Source organism: Emydura macquarii, unplaced genomic scaffold, assembly GCF_026122565.2.
Source record: "Emydura macquarii macquarii isolate MOO-44397 ecotype Brisbane River unplaced genomic scaffold, CSIRO-AGI_Emac_v2 contig_1253, whole genome shotgun sequence".
Taxonomy (NCBI): domain Eukaryota; kingdom Metazoa; phylum Chordata; order Testudines; family Chelidae; genus Emydura; species Emydura macquarii.
In genome coordinates, this window is record NW_027131390.1 from 40108118 (window position 1) to 40128599 (window position 20482).

General features: G+C 43.7%; 1 protein-coding gene across 4 annotated transcripts; it reads right to left on the bottom strand.

The window, feature by feature from the left end:
- Positions 1-2069: 2069 nt before the first annotated feature.
- NSDHL (NAD(P) dependent steroid dehydrogenase-like) lies at positions 2070-20410 on the bottom strand. 4 transcript variants are annotated; one of them, XM_067548574.1, is made up of 8 exons: positions 20316-20410; positions 17638-17688; positions 14518-14679; positions 13481-13627; positions 8625-8753; positions 5728-5870; positions 3721-3823; positions 2070-3293 (listed from the first exon to the last, which is right to left on the bottom strand). In XM_067548574.1, the coding sequence occupies exons 2-8, from the start codon at positions 17656-17658 to the stop codon at positions 2937-2939; spliced, it is 1062 nt and encodes a 353-aa protein (XP_067404675.1). In that variant the 5' UTR covers positions 17659-17688; positions 20316-20410; the 3' UTR covers positions 2070-2936. The 4 variants fall into 4 exon arrangements, with proteins under 4 accessions (XP_067404675.1, XP_067404674.1, XP_067404676.1 ...); XM_067548573.1 differs by having other exon boundaries at positions 20265-20365; XM_067548575.1 differs by lacking the exon at positions 20316-20410 and adding an exon at positions 17782-18007.
- Between the last annotated feature and the right edge of the window lie 72 nt (positions 20411-20482).

Consider the following 20482-nt stretch of genomic DNA (forward strand, 5'->3'; position numbering starts at 1 on the left):
CAAACCCCTCCTTGGGAACATAATATTTATGTTCGGTGCCCTTGGAGGTGGGGGCCACCAAAGATGAGGTCTGCCAGAGGGCCTTGGCAATCTTCATTACCCTCTCATGAACGGGCAGGGCGACTCAAAAGGTTCCTGCTGACCCGGATACCCGAAAGAGGGGGTCCTCCTCCTCGGACATCTCTTTAAGTTCCAGGTTTAAATTTCCTGCCACCCTCATTAGCAGGTCTTGATGGGCCCGGAAAACAAAGAGGGGGGCCTTGCGGTCCCGAGCAGTTGCCTCATCAGGAGACGAGGAGGACAACTGTAGAATGGGCCCTGTGGACGGGCCTTCCTCAGGGTCTGACCCCTCATCCGAGGGGTGGCCCTGTTCCGGGTGGCTCGGTGGTGGGGGCACTGGCTGGGCCACCGAGGAATGGACTGAGGTGTTCCCTTGACCCATCTGGGCCCCCCAGAGCCCCCAGTATGGCTGCTGCCAGGGGCCCTGGGGCCACGCCAGTGCCGGCATCTGCGCCTTGAGCTCTTTCGGCGACGTTTCCCACCTTGGGAATGGGAGCGGCATCACCTACGTTTCTGTGGTGTGGACTCTGAGCGTGATCGACTCCTCGGTGCCGAGCCGGCGGCGGAGCCGAAGCGGTAGGTCCTGAAGCAACCGGTGCCAAGGCGCTTGATGCAGTGGCTGGCACCGTAATCAGCACCGGCATTAGGGATTGGTGCCGAGCGAGGCTCTGTACTGAAGTACTGGAGCCGGAGCTTCGACTCCTGCGCGAGGCGGAACTGGAACGGCATCGCCTCACGCGTTTGCCTCTCGACCGCTCTCGGTGCCACGGTGTCGAGGAGCTCGACGACTCAGAGTTGGACTAGGAGCTCGACTGTCTGGGGGGAGACCTCGACTCCTGTCTCCTCCACCCACTGGGGCAACCCAGCACGGGTTTTACCCCGAGACGCCGGTCCCGGAGCCATCGGCCGAGGGGGGGACGGAGGTGTGGGCAGGCCCATGAGGGCATGTGCCGCCGCGAAAGCCTCCGGCGTCGACGGCCCTTGCAGGGGCGCTCCCCCACGCCCAGGAGTCGGGGGAGGCTCCCTGCGAGGAGATGCCAGTGCCGGAGTAACCTCCACGGCACGTGGCTGGGGCATCTCCTGAGTCGTTCCCTGCTGTGCCGGTCGCAGGGAGAAGTCCATGTGTGCGGCCTCGGGTGGCTTCTTTTTCTTCGGCACCGTAGGCTCCGGTGCTGTTGCTGGAGAAGCGCTCCGCACCGAGGAGACGCTCGGTGCTGCCAGTGAACGCGATGGCTCGGAGTCTGGGCGGAGCGCGGACTCTATCAGGATGGCCTTTAGCCGGACATCCCGCTCTTTCTGGGTCCGCGGTTTGAAGGCCTTGCAGATCTTGCACTTCTCGCGTCTATGCTGCTCTCCGAGGCATGGGAGGCAGCGATCATGAGGATCACTCACACAAAAGACTTTAGCACACACGGTGCAGGCTTTAAAGCCAGGGGAGCCAGGCATGGCTCAACTGTAGCCCCTGAGGGCTGCTAACTACTTACTTAACTTGAACTACTTAACACTAATCTATAACAATCAACTGAATAAAGAATGCACTAAATGCTAAGGGAGGCTACTTGCGGTACGCAAGAGGCAGACGTTCCAGCAACCGTCACAGGCGGAAAGAAGGAACTGAGGACCCACGGGGTCAGCAGCGCCCTATGTACCGCGGCATGAGCACGGCACTTCAGGGGGTGCCTGAGACGACCCTACGGGGCTTGCTAAGGGAAAAAAGTTCCGGGAATCGGTGCACGGGGCCCGCACACACCTATATTGGAATGGATATGAGCAATCACTTGAAGATAGAATTAAAGATTAGGGGGCAGTGTAAAATTGTGAAGGGCAAACTAAACAGCACAGGGAAGAGTAGTATTAGAATATTCATTTTCCTAAAGGGGAGGGGAATTAATTTAGTGATGGGAAGCTGCAGGAGAATCTTCCATCTGTGGCACTGCCAAAGTGCAGGGGCTCTCCAGCGAAATTTAGATAAAACCTGGTGTGGAGCACACGCTGGCCTTGCACCTGGGCTGATTCCACTCTCTGCCATTTTTACAGGAAATAGATAGATCAGACCCTTTATCTCTCAACATATGCTAAGATTTTTAAAAGGATGAATGGGACTACAGCTCCCTCCAGTATAAACTGCTCGTACTGCCACATTCATTATGGAGACTGACCTATTATGAACCTGCCATTGTTCTAATTTATTTTTAAACAAAAGTTTAATACAAAGCATGAGATTCATCAAAAAGTGGTAAGAGGGAGCCAGAGGATGCAGTGGAGGAACTTCACATGGCCATCTTTCAGGTCTCTCAGTCAGATTTCCCTGCTTTGGCTCCCGGTAACAGGTCAACTAAGCCAATGGCCATGAAAGATACATCCTCTTCCTCAGGGAAGTTAGCTCAAATTTAGATGATTTAAAATAGACTATGGTGGAGCCTCTCTCAGGTACGTGTTTTCCTTCCACTGCATGCTCCCCTCAAGGCAAGTGCCCAGATCACATAGAGAGAAACCCGTCATGAGACCCATTTTGTTACTCAATCCACAGCCATTAGGAAAGGCTGGCGTAGCCACCAAAGTAGCAAAACATAACACAAGGGTGGAGAGAGCAGGGAGTGGAATGTGGATGTGCTAGCTCAGTAGTTTAGGAGGAAACATTTGGATGTTTATTCAAACATAGTAGCATTAAATAGCTGTTTTAGAACTATCTGTCACATCAAAGGAATGACAGGGAGGTCATGGGCTGTTAGTACAGCTACAGGATGAAATCCTTCAACCCAGAGAAACTCGTAATCCCTAGGAGAGGCTTGAGGAACAGTTTATCTTTCCAGAGAAAGAGAGTCTCTTCACTGCCTTTGTTAAATTGTTAAAGCAAACAGGAGAAGAGGAAGTTCCTAGAGGGGTTCCTCTGGGCTTCCTTGCTTGGCCCGGCATAGGTGAGAATAGCTCTGAATCGTCCTCTCCACAGCTTCATCCAGGCTCACCACTGGCTTGTAGCCCATGTCCCTTTTGGCCCTCTGGCAGCTATAGTAATGGAACGTCCCAGCTAATGCTACCCGCATGGGGGTGAAGGTAGGTTTGATAACAATGAGTGGACTCAGCAGCAGCAACACCAGAGACAGTAAGAGGGCTAAGTAGTATGCCACGCAATAGGGGATTTGGTATTTGGGTGCATCATAGTTCAAGCCAGTCAAGATACGGGACATGAATGACCAGAAAGGGACCGGCTCATCATTTGTGATGTGAAATGCCTAAAAGAAAGAGGAAGACAAAAAAAAAAAAAGTCTTGTGGTTAAATGTGATGATTTGGACACACATTTTTATAAAGCTCTAGTTTTCATTTTATTGTTGAGGAAAATAACACTCCCTGGGGCTTTGCTCTGAAGATTCTTACTATCAAACTTAAGAAAAAGAAAATTAACTACATTTAATATAAAGAAATGGCTATTTGCGCAGCTACAAGTCCCTCCCTTAGTTCCTTGGTAAGAGTTCACTGCTCCCAACAAACCAGAAATCAGGACTGGACTACACTAGAAAATTAGCTCAGTTTAACTACGTCAGGCAGGCTTGTGAAGAGCTAAGGGAACAAAGTGTGCGCGGAACAAGGAAGACACAAAGAAATGGAACCCTGATCTCACCCAGTTTTGCTATCCACATGCAATTGGGAGACCACCTTACCTTCCCACACAGGGGAGAGTCTTTATGAAGATGCTCTGCAGCTAGTATGTGCCCATGGACCACATTTTCCACAAAGGTAAAGTCCACTAGGTTCTTCCCATCCCTGTATACACAAAAAGAAAAAGCTTATCTCAGCATATGAGGCAAGCTGAAAATTGGCACGTGGCAAAAGGCTACCAACCAGACTGAACTCCCAGACACCTCTTTCCCAGACATCACAAAAAGGTGCCATTTCAGGCCAACCCCTTTATGAAGAACTCGCTGAATCACTCCTCAGGAGAGCAGAGCACGCCTGCCTCCGTCCCAGCTCCTGTCCAGTGTCCTAGGAAAGCCTTAAAAACCTGCAGTCACATCTAATTGAAATCTTAAGTTTTTGGGACGCACAGAACATAACATCACTGGGACAATCCACAGAAGCAGAACAGATATGGTTATTGTATCTAGCACACAAGGGGTCATTTAAGGACAAGCTCTCTGCTCAGTTATGAATTTGTCTGGCTCATGAAATTTAAATTTCGTCAACAGACCAAATTTAGCCCTGGCCAAAATGAGTGGGATCTTCATCTGCTCACAAGAGTTGAATTTAAGCCACTGTGTGCATTTTTCTTTAAGAGCCTAATTAAATCAACAACTGGATTGTCAGATGCACTCTCTCACCTCCATCCCTGAAAGCAAATTGTTATGAAACAACTTTCTGATTTTTAATAATTTTCAGTCATTGTGGTCCTAATGGGTCATACAAAGATAGAAAAGAAAATAGTCCTCTTTGGTAGGGAGTACATAAAGGCTCTGCTGAAATAGAAAGACAACACCTTTGAAATGGAGGAAAGTATCAGAAAGGTTTCGGTAACATAAGATGGAGAAGCTTAAATTTATTTGGATTCATGATTCATTAGACAGCTGGAGAGGGTCAGTTTTTAATTAATGGCATAGGTGCAAGCTAACACAAAAGCCACACAAGACACCATTCTCTCTAAATATGTCACACACATACACCCCTCCCAGTATGCAATTAAATCTATTATAAACCAGATAGGAAATTTGTTTTTTAAATCACAATACACTAGTCTAAGAAAAATCTTAATGGCAGCCAGTACTATTTCTTGCTCTAAACTTTAAATTCTACAAGTTGTGCCACTTGCAATGGGGAAGCAACGTTTTTTAATCTGAATATAGTTATCTATATGAGTATCAAAATGCAATTGACGTTCTGAGATCACAATAAGACAGTTGTATGCAAGAATTGTGCAACACTGGGTGAGTTAATGTAACACAATCCATGCTCTGTCATGTCTTGTTGCATATTATAGATGAATGTAACTGGACCATGCTGAATGTGTGACTGGTCAGCTTTGAACTACTGTCCAGACTACCAAGGCTGTGCCATTTGAATGTACTTTCTCTCTTAGATTTACAGTACAAACTTTGGTTTGATCTATGTCATAATCATAATAATTTTGCCATAATGATCAAGAATCTTCACTATAAGCTAGCACAGATGATCTTTTATAGTTTGTTGCTCTATCTGATAAAGATTCATATGCCACTTTCATTATTGTTATATCTGAGCAACTTTCCATAGTGCATTAAGCAATACCCGTACATAGTTCTAGTATTATATATTTGTTCTGGATTGTTCATAGATAGCTCAAGTGATGTAGAATCTTCAAACATAAGACAAACTCATCTCAGTACCAGTACCCCTCAAAAAGAAGACTTCAAAATGAATCCTTGGTCAAAGCGGTGGTGGTATATCTGGGGAACCCATTATTCCCTGGAACTTTTTTTTAATGATTCCTGAGTAGGTTCTGAGCAGAAGTTGATGGACTGTTAAATCACACATTCTACCTAGTTCTTTGGCATCTCCAAGCAGGGACTGACTTAACACTGGAGAAGCACATCCACATCTTTGATGCTACAGATTTAATAATGTTCTCTTCCAAAAGGGCTATGTCACTTTGATATCAAATTTTCTATGAGCCATAAAGATTACCGAGCCTCTCTCACCCAATCATGAACTTCATTTTGCCACTCTTAGCTGCCTGAATGAGGATAGGAACCAGCTGGGGGTCCCTAGGGCCAAATATCCCATGAGGGCGAATAGCAGTTGTGAAGAAATTCTTGTCTGGGTCATTGGCGTTCAGCACTTCCTATGGGAAACAAAAACAGTCTGTCAAGAAAGGCTGGAGAGATCAACAGATGGCTTGCAAGAGATGCATTTGTATCATCCCATTGAACTGCTTCTCATTAGAAAAATGCTTCCTCCACATCTTTTGGAGAAACCCCTCTCCAGCATCAACATATGAGCTAATATCCATCTATGCCTTTGGGGAATATCTTTTTCCTGTGAATCTCCTTTTTTCCACTCCTCTTCTAGCAAGGCAGCGGACAAGGCCGTAACCAGTTTCATTGTCAGACATACTTCACAGATTGGCCAGCAAAGGAGAGAGCCTCTTTAGGTCTCTGAACAAGGGCCAAGGGAACGATATCCACAGGGGAACAGTGGAATCCTGGAACTTTTGGAACCGTATTGCTTTATCCATTCCTTGCAGAGGTGGTGGGGAATAAGGGATGGAGAGAAAATTATTTCTCCACCCCACAAATCCTTTAGCTCTTCAATAAATGGAAGATTTCCATCACTACCTCCCTTAATCTACCTTTTCAGAAAATCTCATCTCACTCCACTGGAAACATCAACTCATAACATGCAGACATAGTTTAGATTTAGTTCCATTAGGAGTTTCCAAACAACACTTTCTACCAAATTCCAGCAGCTGGCATCTTTCCCAGCAGAAATCCAAGTGTCATTTGTTACGAACATAGTGAAATATGGATATTTTTACTGCTTTGCCAAAAACAAAGGCATAATAATGAGTGTACTGGGCTGGGCTGGATTTGTCTGATCGTGTATTCATAAGCTTCCTACTCTATTAGTTCATCAACTTGCAATACAGCTGAGTTTGTAAATGAACAGATGCTCTGACGTTATTTTTGATTAGCAAGTACATTTCCTTAATTTTTTTTTTTTTAAATAAACTTTTCTGAAGAAAGTGAAATAGGCTGTTAAGTCTAATGCTTTTGCTTAAGGGAACACTGACAACCTAATTTGGATTCAAATGTAAATTCTACTAAAGCCTTTTTGAAACTTGAAAGTGTTTCCATTCATTTTTTTCAATTCCAAGGATTTGGTCTTGTTTCATTTAAACACTCCCCTGCCATGTTTAAAACCCAACTCCTGTAGCACTAAAAACTTGAAAGTGAATCAGACTTCAGGGATTTTCAATGTCCCAAATGGGAGAAATGCAAAGTGCCCCCAAAACAGACAAATTTTTACTTTTATAATGGAAGATGTCCTCAGCACCAGAGGCAACAAAATGTATTTACAACATGTGATTAAGTTGACAGTGTCCATTTAACTTTCATAGAATCATTGAAGATTAGGGTTGGAAGGGACCTCAGGAGGTCATCTAGTCCAACCCCCTGCTCAAAGCAGGAACAACCTCAGCTAAATCATCCCAGCCAGGAGTTTTTCAAGTGGTGCCTTAAAAACCTCTAAGGATGGAGAGTCCACCACCTCCCTAGGTAACCCATTCCAGTGCATCATCACGCTCGTAGTGAACAAGTTTTCCCTAATATCCAACTTAGACCTTCCGCACTGCAACTTGAGACCATTGCTCTAATTCGGTCATCAACTACCACTGAGAATAGTCTAGCTCCATCCTCCCTGGAACCTCTCTTATTAAAAGGCTACTATCAAATCCTCCCTCATTCTTCTCTTCTGCAGACTAAAATGCCTAGTTCATTCAGCCTCTCCTCATAAGTCATGTGCTCCAGCCCCCTAATCGTTTTCGTTGTCCTCTGCTGGACTCTCTCCAATTTTTCCACATCCTGCCTGTAGTGGGGGACCCAAAACTGGACACAATACTCCAAATGTCACCTCACCAGTGCCGAATAAAGAGGAATAATCACTTCCCTCGATCTGCTTGCAATACTCCTACTAATGCAGACCAATATGCTGTTAGCCTTCTTGGCAATAAGGGTACACTGTTGACTCATATCCAGCTTCTTGTCCATTGTAACCCTCAGGTTCTTTTCTGCAGAGCTGCTGCCTAGCCCGTTGGTCCCCAGTCTGTAGCTGTGTATGGGATTCTTCCGTCCAAAGTGCAGGACTCTGCACTTGTCCTTGTTGAACCTCATCAGATGTTTTTTGGCTCAATCCTCCAATTTGTCTAGGTCACTCTCTAACTTTGTCCACCTACTTCAATGGTCTAACTTACGCCACAAGTTTACTTTGCTCTCTTTTCTATTAAGCTAAAGTACTGCTGGTACAAGGGTAGGTTTGACAGTTGTGAAGACTGAAACTCTATATTTATCCAAAGGACAGGAACAGCATGAGTAGCTGCTGTGAAAACATCTTTTCCATTGCCCCATCAGTGTGTCACTATGCTATTTTAAAGGCACCAGGGGAAATTTTCAAGGATGCATGCCTAACTGCCAGTTGTATCTTTGAAAGTCTCCATCACCTCTAAATGAAAGATATTAATTTATTCTTTATGGATCATTAACCTTTTTGTTGAGACTGCCAACCAGGGGAATAAATGACAGCAGCTCTGGTGAAATGAATGGGACATTTTATATCTTAGAGCTATCCTTTTAGGCTCTGAAAACTCAGGCAGACTTTGCTGAACCAGTTACTTAGGTCACGTTTTGAAGGTTTTCTCTGCACCATAAGAGATATAGATGTTTTGTTTTTTAAATGAAAGCTGAGACCCTGGAGAAAAACTAAGAGGTCTGTCCTCTCCCTGGCTAGTTGTCTGCCCCCACCACACAGGACATGCCCTGCTTTGGGAAAAGGCTGGTTTAAGCATCAACAGCGATAGTATTAACAACCTAGTGCCACATACCTTCTCCTGCAGGATCTTGGTCTCTGTGTAGTAGTCGATGGGTTTCTTTGCATAAGGGAGGTCTTCTGTTCCATTCTTGATGTCTGTGCCCTCAAAGACTACACTGGCACTGCTGGTTAACACCAGTTTCTGACAATGGACATGGAAGAAAAGTAATTTATTAGAGGATAAGCCAAAAGATGCATTGTTTACAAAGCCTGCATGAAAATCAATGTAAAGGAACAATATTAGCCTCTACTTGGCTAGTTCTACAGAGAATGCAGCACTCTTTTTTGGAGATGCTTTAATCAAAAGAGATCTGAAAATGACAGGCAATAAAAACCCTATACTCATAATTGAGCTTCATCAGACTGCACTTTGTTGTAAAAATCAGAGGAAGAGGCAGTCTCTATTCCAAGGAATTTATTTATTTATTTCTATTAACTGTTTACTAATTTTTAAACAATGTACACAGGAAAAGCAAACAAAATATACATCAGTATCTCATAATACATATGTGACACTGGAAAACCAGATGCCAGCTCTTGCCCAGACTGCAGGCATTAGCTAAGAACTGACAAACTCATAGCTGAAACCAGACCAGTTCACCCATATGTTAGTTTTGCTCAAAATAGCTATTACCTTATAAGAATGTATTTAGTGTTTAAACTTTACAAAACGCTTATAAGTTGTTGCCTGCATTGATTTCAGTTGCGATGTCTGTATTTCATGCTAAGAAAATACGAAAGTTTTGCTTTGTAACTTGGAAAACGTTTGCTCTGAACTTGTGAACCCAGGCATGGGAATCACACATCCCGCCCATCCAGGACTCTCAACATTGGATGGGCCACCAAGGAACATCAGAATACAAAGGACATGCTACATGCAAGGAAGCTCAGCCTGTGGACTTGGAAGCTAAGTGAAGGAAATAAAACAAAGTCACAGGAAAAGTTTCTCTCTCTATGCAGTTTGAACTCTCACAGAGCCAGAGCTACCAAACTGAGGCCAGAGATCCCCAGGGGCTGCCTCCTGGGTCTGAATTGACAGATGACTACAACTCTGTCACTCCTAGGATTTAGATGGTGACTCATTTGTGTGTATATGTTAGCTTGCTTTAACCTGTAAATAACTCTCTTCTTTCTTTTTCCTAGTAAATAAACCTTTAGATAGTTTATTACAAGATTAGCTACAGGCACAGTCTTTGGTGTAAGATATAGGGTACCAGTTGATCTGGGATAAGTGACTGGTCTCTTGGGACTAGAAGCAATGTACACCAAAAATCACTCAATATTCACGTGACCATTTCTCACTAAGTCCAGCTTGTTGGGTGGCAAGATAGACTGGAGAATCTAAGGGGACCGCCTGTGACTCCATGTTAAGACTGTTATGGTGATCCAGGAGTTCACATTTGTTACTGGCTTGGGGAAATCTAATTATAGAATACACCATCGGTTTCGGGTGTCTGCCCTACTGCTAACAGTCTGCACTGAGGTATAAACTCATGCTCGTGAACCACTGCAGACAGCCTGACAACATAAACTTCTGATAATATATCCTACATTAAGGATTTTATTATCCTACTAAGGTGATGAAACTCTTCAGAAAAGGTGAAGTAGACACTTCAGAAAATTTCCAGTGCTGTCAATCAAAAGGGAAAAATAGTCTCCAAAGAACAAGGCATAAGAACGCCTATACTGGATCAGATCAATGATCCATGTAGCCCAGTATCCGGTCTTCCGACAGTGGCCAATATCAGGTGCTTCAGAAGACTTGAACAGAACAGGTGATCATCGAGTGATCCATCCCTGTCGTCCACTCCCAGCTTCTGGCAAACAGAGGCTAGTGACACTTCAGAGCATGGTTTTGCATCCTTGCCAATCTGGCTAATAGCCACTGATGCATCTATCCTCCATGAACTTATCTTTTTTGAACCCTGTTATGGTCTTGGCCTTCACAACATCCTCTGTCAAAGAGTTCCACAGGTTGACTGTATGTTGTGTGAAGAAATACTTTTGTTCGTTTTAAACCTGCTGCCTATTAATTTCATTTGGTGATCCCTAGTTTTTGTGTTATGAGGAGTAAATAACACCTCCTTATTTACTTTCCTCATACCAGTCATGATTTTATAGACCTCTATCATATCCCCCTTTAGTCATCTCTTTTCCAAGATGAAAAGTCCCAATCTTATTAATCCCTCCTCATATGGAAGCTTTTCCACATCCCTCATCATTTTTGTGGCACTTTTCTGTATCTTTTCCAATTCCAATAAATCTTTTTTGAGATGGGGCGACCAGATCGACACACACTGTTCAAGATGTGGGCTTACCATGGATTTATAAAAAGAGGCAATATGATATTTTATGTCTTTTTATCGATCCCTTTCCTAATAATTCCCAGCATTATGTTAGCTTTTTTGACTGCCGCTGCAGTAGATGTTTTCAGATAACTATCCATAATGACTCACAGCTTCCTTTCTTGAGTGGTAACAGCTAATTTAGACCCCATCATTTTATATGTATAGTTGGGATGACTTTTCCAATGTGCATTACATTGCATTTATCAACATTGAATTTCATCTGCTATTTTGTTGCCCAATCACCCAGTTTTGTGAGATCCCTTTGTAACACTTTGCAGTCTGCTTTGGACTTAACTATCTTGAGTAGTTTTGTATAATCTGCAAATTTTGCCACCCCACTGTTTACCCCTTTTTCCAGATCATTTATGAATATATTGAACAGCACTGGTCCCAGTACGGACATCTAGGAGACACCACTATTTACCCGTCTCCATTCTGAAAACAGACCATTTATTCCTACCTCTTGTTTCCTATCTTTTAACTAGTTACTGATCCAGGAGAATCCAGGATTCCCTTTTATCCCATGACCGCTTACTTTGCTTAAGAGCCTTTGGTGAGGAACCTTTGTCAAAGGCTTTCTGAAAATTCTAAGTACACTATATCCAATGGATCACCCTTGTCCACATGCTTGTTGACCCTCTCAAAGAATTCTAGTAGATTGGTGAGGCATGATTTCCCTTTACAAAAACCATGTTGACTCTTCCCGAACAAATCGCATTCATCTTTGTGTCTGACAATTCTGTTTTTTACTACACTTTCAACCAATTTACCTGGTACTGAAGTTAGGCTTACCAGCCTGTAATTGCTGGGATAGCCTCTGGAGCCTTTTTTAAAAATTGGTGTCACATTAGCTATCCTTCAGTTATCTGGTACAGAAGCGGATTTAAATGATAATTTACATACTACAGTTAGTAGTTCTGCAATTTCACATTTGAGTTCCTTCAGAACTCTTGGGTGGATACCATCTGGTCCTGGTGACTTATTACTGTTTAATTTATCAATTTGTTCCAAAACCTCCTCTAATGACACCTCAATCTGGGACAGTTCCTCAGATTTGTCACCTAAAAAGAATGGCTCAGGTTTGGGAATCTCCCTTATATCTTAAGCTGTGAAGATCGATGCAAGAATTCATTTAGGTTCTCCTCAATAACCTTATTTTCCTTAAATGCTCTTTTAGCATTTCAACTGTCCAGTGCCCCCACTGGTTGTTTAGCTGGCTTCCTGCTTCTGATGTATTTAAAAAAAAATTTGCTGGTACTTTTAAAGTGTTTGACTAGCTGTTCTTCAAATTCTTTTTTGGCCTTCTTAAATATATTTTCACACTTAATTTGCCAGAGTTTATGCTCCTTTCTATTTTCCTCAATAGGATTTAACTTCCACTTTTTAAAGGATGCTTTTTTGCTACTTCATTGTTTAGCCATGGTGGCACCTTTTTTGGTTCTCTTACTACGTTTTTTTAAATTTGGGGTATACATTTAAATACAGCCTCTATTATGGTGTCTCTAAAAATTTTCCATGCAGCTTGCAGGGATTTCACTTTTGGCACTGTGCCTTTTAATTTCTGTTTAACTAACTTTCTTATTTTTATGTAGTTCCCCTTTCTGAAATTAAATGCTACTGTGGAGGGCTGCTTTGGTATCCCCTGTCCAGGGATGTTAAATTTTATTATGTTATGGTCACTATTACCAAGCAGTTCAGCTCTATTCATCTCTTGGACCAGAACCTGTGCTTCACTTAGAACTAAATCAAGAATTGTGTCTTCTCTTGTGGGTTCCAGGACTAGCTGCTCCAAGAAACCATCATTTAAGGTGTCAAGAAAGGAGAACTTGAATGCCTACTTTGCCTTCTTTCCTGGCACATTTCAGCTCTTAATACCAATGTGTGCTTTTAAGAGGTATTTGCTAGGATTTTCGCTGCATTTGTTGGAGTATGATGTGGCTCAGAGGATTTGAAATGGGAACTGAAAGATATATAGATGTTCAGAAATACTATCAACCAAATTACCCTCCGAACATGCCAATTTTTATAATCTTTTACAGTTTAAAAGAGACATCACTTTCTGCCTAACAAGTTCTGGACTCAGATGTACTCCTTGTTCTGACGAATCCCAATCTGAAGCCTGAAGGTAAACAATGTATGGCCCATTTTCTTCCCAACAGCTATTACAGGAGGAAAACAATTCTGAAGTGGGAGTCCATATTTGACAGGCATCATTTAATTCTGTATATAGTTTTAGTAACTCTGTATTTGCACCAGAGACTATACAATGGGTGTCTTTCATAAGCAACCTTCTCTCCACCAAAAATAGAGTCCCTCATTCATACAGTGCTCAAGGATTTCAGTAGGCAGAAATTGAAATAAAAACTTATCTAATGTCAGAAAGACCAAGGGGAATGTGATGCCGTTTTCTTGCAGTTACTACTGGAGTCATCAAGCTCATTTTTAATGCTGCTATTACCCAATAGCCTTATATCAGAACTTTAGCATCCTACATCCCCTCCATATGCTATTCTACCCTTACCTGAACACAAGCTTCTTTGCAGGCTTCAATGACTGTTTTGGTCCCCATAAAATTCACCTTGTAAAACAGCTCCCTGTTGTCACTGGATGGTGCTGGTGACGCACAGTGAAAAGCCACAGTCACACCTTGTAGAGCTGGGAGCAGGTCCTATGGAGACAGATGAGACAAGGCATCAGTAAAACATCAAGAGTACTTTCCATTTGGAAAGTGTGTAAGTTATACAAAAACACACAAATGTACACATTTTTCTTGTGAAACATAATAGCCACATTGCAGGCCACATCACCGTCATGCAGCTGAACAGCTGAGATACAGGACCAGCCCTTGTATCTCCAGGCTTCTTTCTGCTAGGCTGGCAGCCCCATTTGTTTTCTTTCCAGGAAAGAACCCAGAAGCACCCTAAGGCTTGGAGATTAGCTAAGCCCAGCAGCAGCCAGTTAATTCAGGTGCAGGCAGAAGCCCAAGGATGCCCCAGATAGGAGTTAAAAAATTCTGCATGGAACCCTTCCAAAGATTTAACCCTTAAATTCCAACATTACTGCCCAGCTTTATGGTGCATCCCTCGGAAGCACAATCGGGTTGGAGTATATCATGCCTGTGGAGGAATCCTCCCTAAGATACATTCAGCAACTTATTTTCCAAGATGCATCGTAATGAATATCTCCACATTGGAAGGCAGGTATGAGCCCCGTTCTTGTACAGATACAAGCTAAAACACTCAAGGATTGTTCTAAAGAGTTCAAGAAGAGGGTCCCCTTTGGGATTATTCTGAGCCACTGGAGAAAGAGAAGTGAAGGACTGTACTGCTAGAGGGGGGACAGTTGACCACCCTTTCACAGTTTGTACTGCAGGCCTTCCAGGAAATACTGCTGTAGTGTGAACCTTCCCAACTTCCAAGGAACTTATTACATATATCATACAAAAATTGAGTCAGTTACCTTGGGAATGTGCCTCTACAAGACCGTAAAATCTGTCTGTATGTTTCACCTTTGTTCTCTTACATTATACTATATTTGTGAACTCTGTTCATACTATACCTCTTTACTGCAGAGATCTCCCAGGAAAAACTGCACCTCATCATTCTCAAACCCCTTTCGGATATCAAATACATTGACCGTGTAGCCTTTTTCCAGCAGTCTCTCCACCATGTGTTGGCCTAAGAACCCTGAGCCACCTATCACGGTGCATTTCTTACTGGCCTGCAGAGGTGAGAAGGGGAAAGAACTAAATATCAAAACAAGCGGACAGATATTGATGGACTCCACCAATAAACCCAAGCTTGAACTCTAAGGATCACAGGAGTGATGATCGCAGTCACTTTGCTGAAGTTTGGAATTCAAATTTTCCACTACTGCAGTTAGACAAGTTAGTAATTAGGCTGATCAGAGGAATCTGAATCCAGGTATTAAGAGACTCATTGAGATCTACTTCAGTGGATATAGTGTAGTAGACACACACTGCTTGTGAACTTTGTAAGAAGATCACAGTCAATGAGAGTGATTTATAGAACTCTCATTGTTCTTACCTTCTCAGGAGGTTGATTGTAGTGTGAAAATTAAATTAATTTATTTTGTTTATTTTCCCAGTTCTTGTATTGAGCAGACTGAATGCTCAAGAGTCACAGACACAAGAAACAAGAATTTAGCTACCTCTAAAAATATGATGAACCAAATTCTACACCAGAGGTTATGAAATTGTGGGGCATGCCCCCTAAGGGTGTGTGGAGCAATGGGGGGGAGGAGCTGCAAAGCTGGGGCCAGCTCCACACGGTGTGGCTTGGGGAAAGAGAACCACCTGACTCACCGTATAGTGGGCCACCCAGCTTGTGGAGCAGTGTCAATGCCTCCACACCCAGCAATGGCTCTGCCTTCTGACATCATCACTCGCACCTTCCACCACCCTGAAAATCCAAGGGGGAAGGGGCAGGTATTGGGGGGGGGTGGGGGGCACAACCAAAAATTGTAACTCAAAGGGGGGGAGGGGCTCACCTCAAAACATTTGAAAACCACTGTTCTACACAATCCCATTTGATATTATGTACTGATTCACAACCCCTGTTCTGCCACTAACTTGGCTCAGACCTAAAACAAATACATTAGTAAGCCCCAGAATGCTCAGGGCTCTGTTCCCTGCAGACCAGCCAGAAGCCATTAGAGGGCAATTAGGAGCAGCTGAGGCCAATTAAGGCCCAGCCAGGTGCTTGATAAAAGCCCTCTGCTCCAGCCAGACAGTGTGCTGTGCTGTGCAGCAGAGAGGAGTGCAGAGGAAGGTACGGGGCCCAGGAGTGGGACACTTGCCCCAAGCAGGACTGTAGTTCTCCCCCATGCACAGGGGCCTAGGTAAGGAAGCCCAGCCCAGCCCAGCCCAGTCCAGGCAGCAGGGCCTGAGGAGCCAAGGACAGAGGGGGAAAATTAGCCCAGGGGAAAAGACTGCAGCTGTGTATATGGTGCCAGCAGCACATAGCTGCTACTCATAGGGCCCCTGGGTTGGGACCCAGAGAAGTGGGTGGGCCTGGGTCCCTACCCCCCTCCCTGGGGAGATGGAGGTAACTGGTGATGCCCTAGCCCACTACAAGAGGCAAAAGCATGAGACCCACTAGGGTGAAGTCAGCCATTTAGCACAATGTATAGATCTACAAACCAAAGCATGGATGGTATCTACAGTTGTAGATTAACTTGCCCCAACTGTCTCTTAAAATCTATGAGAATAAAGTCCACTTTGGCTGTCAGTAGCTCCTAGTTCCCAGAGGTTTTCTGCATATATAGCTGTAACTCTCCAGCAAACTTAGCTTGCTAGAGTTTATTCCAACCGAATTCCTTTCTGAATGGGGTGAAAGGAGGAGGGGAAACTAGCTCTCACACAAAGCTGGGAGCAGGAAGGCAGCCAAACAGATACAGCTTATCCTTCTAATTAGTACTTAGCCTTTCTTCTATAGAATCACTGGTCAGAGCCAACATCAGGCACAATGGTCTGGAATAAGGTTGGTGGTCTCTCTGCTCAGCACCAACACAGCGTGAGCAATCGAGGTTTTGCAGAAGAACTTTGTATAAAGAACACTCTGTCTTGGTTGCAAATGGATTTGCTACTATTGTTACTACACAAACATACCTCAGCAAATCTAGAGAGTTCAAGGGGAAAATTATCCCAGTAAAACTGTCCAAAGCAGGGGATTGTTTAATGGGTTTTAAGTGCAGTGTTTTTAGACAGGGATCTCATTGCAGAGTATCAGTATATATCCAGAAATGGAGATAAGAAAAATCTATTGGACTTAATTGGTTACATCAAAGTTCATTGGTTATTCTGAGGAGTCTCTGAACTGGCTCAATAAGTGAGCAGAGATGTCACAACTGTGAGGAGCTATCTGATACCATAGTGCAGATTAGAAAGGCCCAATTTGTGTGTGCGCTAATTTTCCCCATGCCCCAGTAAGAAACAGCATTACAACTGCCACTGTGAAGCAAATTCAACATTTTATTTCATTCATTTTACTTTCTTATCTCTCAGCTTCACCTGTCCTTATTATAGGAAAGCTTAAAAAAAAGTAACTATATAAAAAGAATCAGGAGGGTAAATGTGTTAGAATTTCCTCTGAAAACATCATAGTTGTAGTGCAACAGTAGAGCTCAAACTTGATAGATACAATTTACCAACCGAAATAGTTATATAAATAAACTAGATTTTTATCCTTCCTCCATTCTAATGCCCCACACTCACTCTAAATATCAGAGTGACAGGATTGCAATGGCTCGAGCAAGTTCTGTGGACATGGTTTAAAACAAAAAACAACAACAAAACCAGTCACCTTAACCATCTGCACTGCAACATGGAATACTGTATCAAGGTACAACTCTGTTGTAGTTGAATCTCTGGACCTGTGGATTTTGTAGTATAGATGAAGCCTAAATATGTGGTAGGCACATCCCTGAATCTTGTTAAAACTGCATTGGGGCAATCGTGTACGCAGGTCCCCTGACAACTCCAGGATACTTTTCCACTAGCAATAACTGAAGTGAGTATTCCAGTGTCATAGCAGACAGTCCCTGACTTCACTGGGTAGATTATCAAATTTTTCCCCCTGTAATGTTGTGGAGAAACTCTCAACAAAAATGTGATTCTTAGAAAATAAACGTAGAAAAAAATATTTCCTTTGAACTTACTGGTCTGAGTCGTGTGGCCATTTCTCAGGGGATTCCCTGTAAATCTAATTCCTTTAAAAAAAAAAAAAAAAAAATTAAGTTAATACTTTAATATATCACATTTAATTCATTAATTAATGTGTTGCAAAGAATTTAAATACCTACCTTTTAAACTGGAAAACAGATTTTTCTCATATAACATTATCCCCTTAGAGTTTAGACGAGTAACTTGGATCAATCTTATACACTTTATTCATTAGCATCATCCTCATAGGGAGAGCACAGTTTTTTTGTGTAGGTCCCACAAAAAGAAAATGGCTATTTTTATAAAACTTCTCAACAACATAGTTAAAAATTAATCATAATTAAAACTCCAGAAAAAATATACATTAACTGAAATTCTATTTGATATAAAGATTCTCTGAGAGTGACAGAACTCAAAACATCACCATGAATGTGAAAAAAGAGAGTCAATTTTCACTGCCAAACTGAATGAAACAGTATAAACATTGAAAAATAAATCATGTTCAGAAAAGGAACAGTTTTCATAAACTAAGGTGTCTTCAGTAAAGCAGGTACTGTTCCTTTAAATTTGAATGGATATAATCGAGGAATCAAATCAAAGTAGACTATTTTGGACTTTCACAGTGTCTTTTCACACCGTGAAATTCCCCTCTCCAGAGATCTAGTTGCCTTTGGATGCAAAGAATATCTCACGTAACATTAAATAATGCAAGAAGCACAGATTTTAAAGCCAACAAGAATGATATGAACTTCTAGTCTAGCCTACTGCATAATAGCAGATATAAAGCATAAAGAGGCATAAAACATGAATCAGGGTTTGTTCAGGCCCGTTAATGGGGTTATGTAGCTCAGACAGTTGTGTATTTGTGGGAAAATGCCTCTTAACCAGCAAATGCTTCTTATTTTACCCAGTTTAAACTGCAGTGTCATCTCTGAACTGAACACTGACTGACTGTAATTAACATTAAGATTCTGTCATGAGTATTTTTATTAAAAGTCAGGGACAGGTCAAAGACAAACAAAAATTCAGAGAAGCAGTGACCTGTCCCTGACTTTTACTAAAAATTATCTGGGGGGAGGGGTGGAAGGGGAAAGCTCCTGGGAGATTGCAGCTGCTCCAGCTCCCTGCTCCAGCAGGCTGACCAGTTGATCAGCTGTTCAGGACCCTGGGACTGACAGTTGCTTTAGCCTTGTCCCAGAAGTCATGGAGGTGAAAAGTCAAGGAATTCATGACCAAATCGTATCCATAATTATAATGCAAACACAGCAGCAGACTGTGCAATATAGTTTCCAGAGAGCAGTCTGGAGGTTGGGCAGAAGTTCCTTGCAAAGGGAGGGGACTGAGAGGTGGTACTGAGATTTGGCCAGGAGGTGGGTTGGGTTTCTAGGCTGGGAAGGAGGCTCCCGGTGTTCCTGCCTGCTTCAGCCCCTACAGGTCCCACTCCCTGGCCTACTCCCCAAGCCATGGTAGCCACTCCAGCCCCTCTGGCTCCTATTCTTGCCTCTTCTCCCATGTGTATGAGAGTTTGTGTGGGGTCTTTCCTCTTGTATTTCCATTGCAAGTGGCGCTAACCCTCCGCCCTAGTTCCACACTCTGGGAGCAGCCACAGTGGGCCCATCAATAACTCATGCAGACCTGTTGAAGCCCATCTGCACAACATACAGAAGCAGAGGAACCAGTGGCCACATGGTTTTCCCCTTAACCCGTTATCGGCTATGGTATAGGTGGGATCTAACTGCTAGAATATAAAAATATGTTCTAATAACAGCAGCAGTGGCCACTCTCAAACTGAAATTAGGGCCCCCTTGTGCTGAGCAGTTTACAAACAGAGAAAAGAGATGATGCCCTCCCTAAATTGCTAACAATTTAAAGACAAAAAGAATAAGGCTATAACATAAGCAAATTAATCTGTTTCTAAAGGGGGATTAAAGGTGAGAGGAAAGGTTAGAGCAAGAATCACAGCTTGTCCCTAACCCAGCCATGATCAACAGGCTGGGATTTGTAGGTGTAACAGCAAAGTGACTCTTAAGGAAGAATTTGGGGATAGGGTAGTGGCTGCTAGGTTTCTATCAGAGAGATTTTGGTGGGTAACAGGAGCATTGTCCCTTCAAAAATCAGAGACTGGCCCTGAAATATCATGAGATTGTCTTAAAATGCAGGACTTCTTTTACATGCCAGGAACTGGGTTATTTTCATCTGCCTTCTGATTTCTGTGGCTTCACATCTGCAAACTTTGCTCCCCACCGTGAGGGCTAGAAACTTCCTTCCAAAAACTGTGGGTCTCACGCGGTACAGCGGCTCCAGCAGCTGGAGCTTTAATAAAAGCACAAGAGCTGGTAACACCGGTAACGGCAGCAGGGAAGAGAGCCCCGAGAAGAGTCCCTGCACAGGGCCGAAGCTAGGATACGCCACCTTCCCCCATATTAAAGCTACCTGCGTGTGAATGACAAAGACATCGCTACTCCCCCTGCTCCTAGAGCCTAGCCAGCCCCGCTCTAGGGACCCCCCCGCCCCAGCGCGCTGCACCTGACCCCCGGGTCCCTACGGCCCTTGGCACCCACAGACAAGCCCCGCAGCTCCCTCCCCCCGCCAGCTGTGTCCCACACGGCTCCGCCGCCCCTACCTGGCGCTCAGCCTAGCCCCGAAAAGAAGCAGCCAGGCACGCAGCACCCACCTCACACAGAGGCTCGGCTCGCCCACGACACCCTTCAACCTCTCCAATCGGCAACGGCCCTTCCTGTTAACTCCGCCTCACAGCCCTGGGCTGAGAATCAGCCGAGCGCCCTACGCGCTCACTGATTGGCTTCCCTTAACTTCGACTTGCCGGATGGTGGAACAGCC

Excerpts from the sequence above, each read along its gene's own strand:
- NSDHL (XM_067548574.1), bottom strand. The coding sequence starts at position 17,658 with ATGGCCACACGACTCAGACCA. Across the intron at positions 5,871-8,624 it reads CCAAGATCCTGCAGGAGAAG|GAAGTGCTGAACGCCAATGA; the intron begins GTATGTGGCACT and ends TGTTTCCCATAG. Across the intron at positions 3,294-3,720 it reads ACTCTCCCCTGTGTGGGAAG|GCATTTCACATCACAAATGA; the intron begins GTAAGGTGGTCT and ends TCTTTCTTTTAG.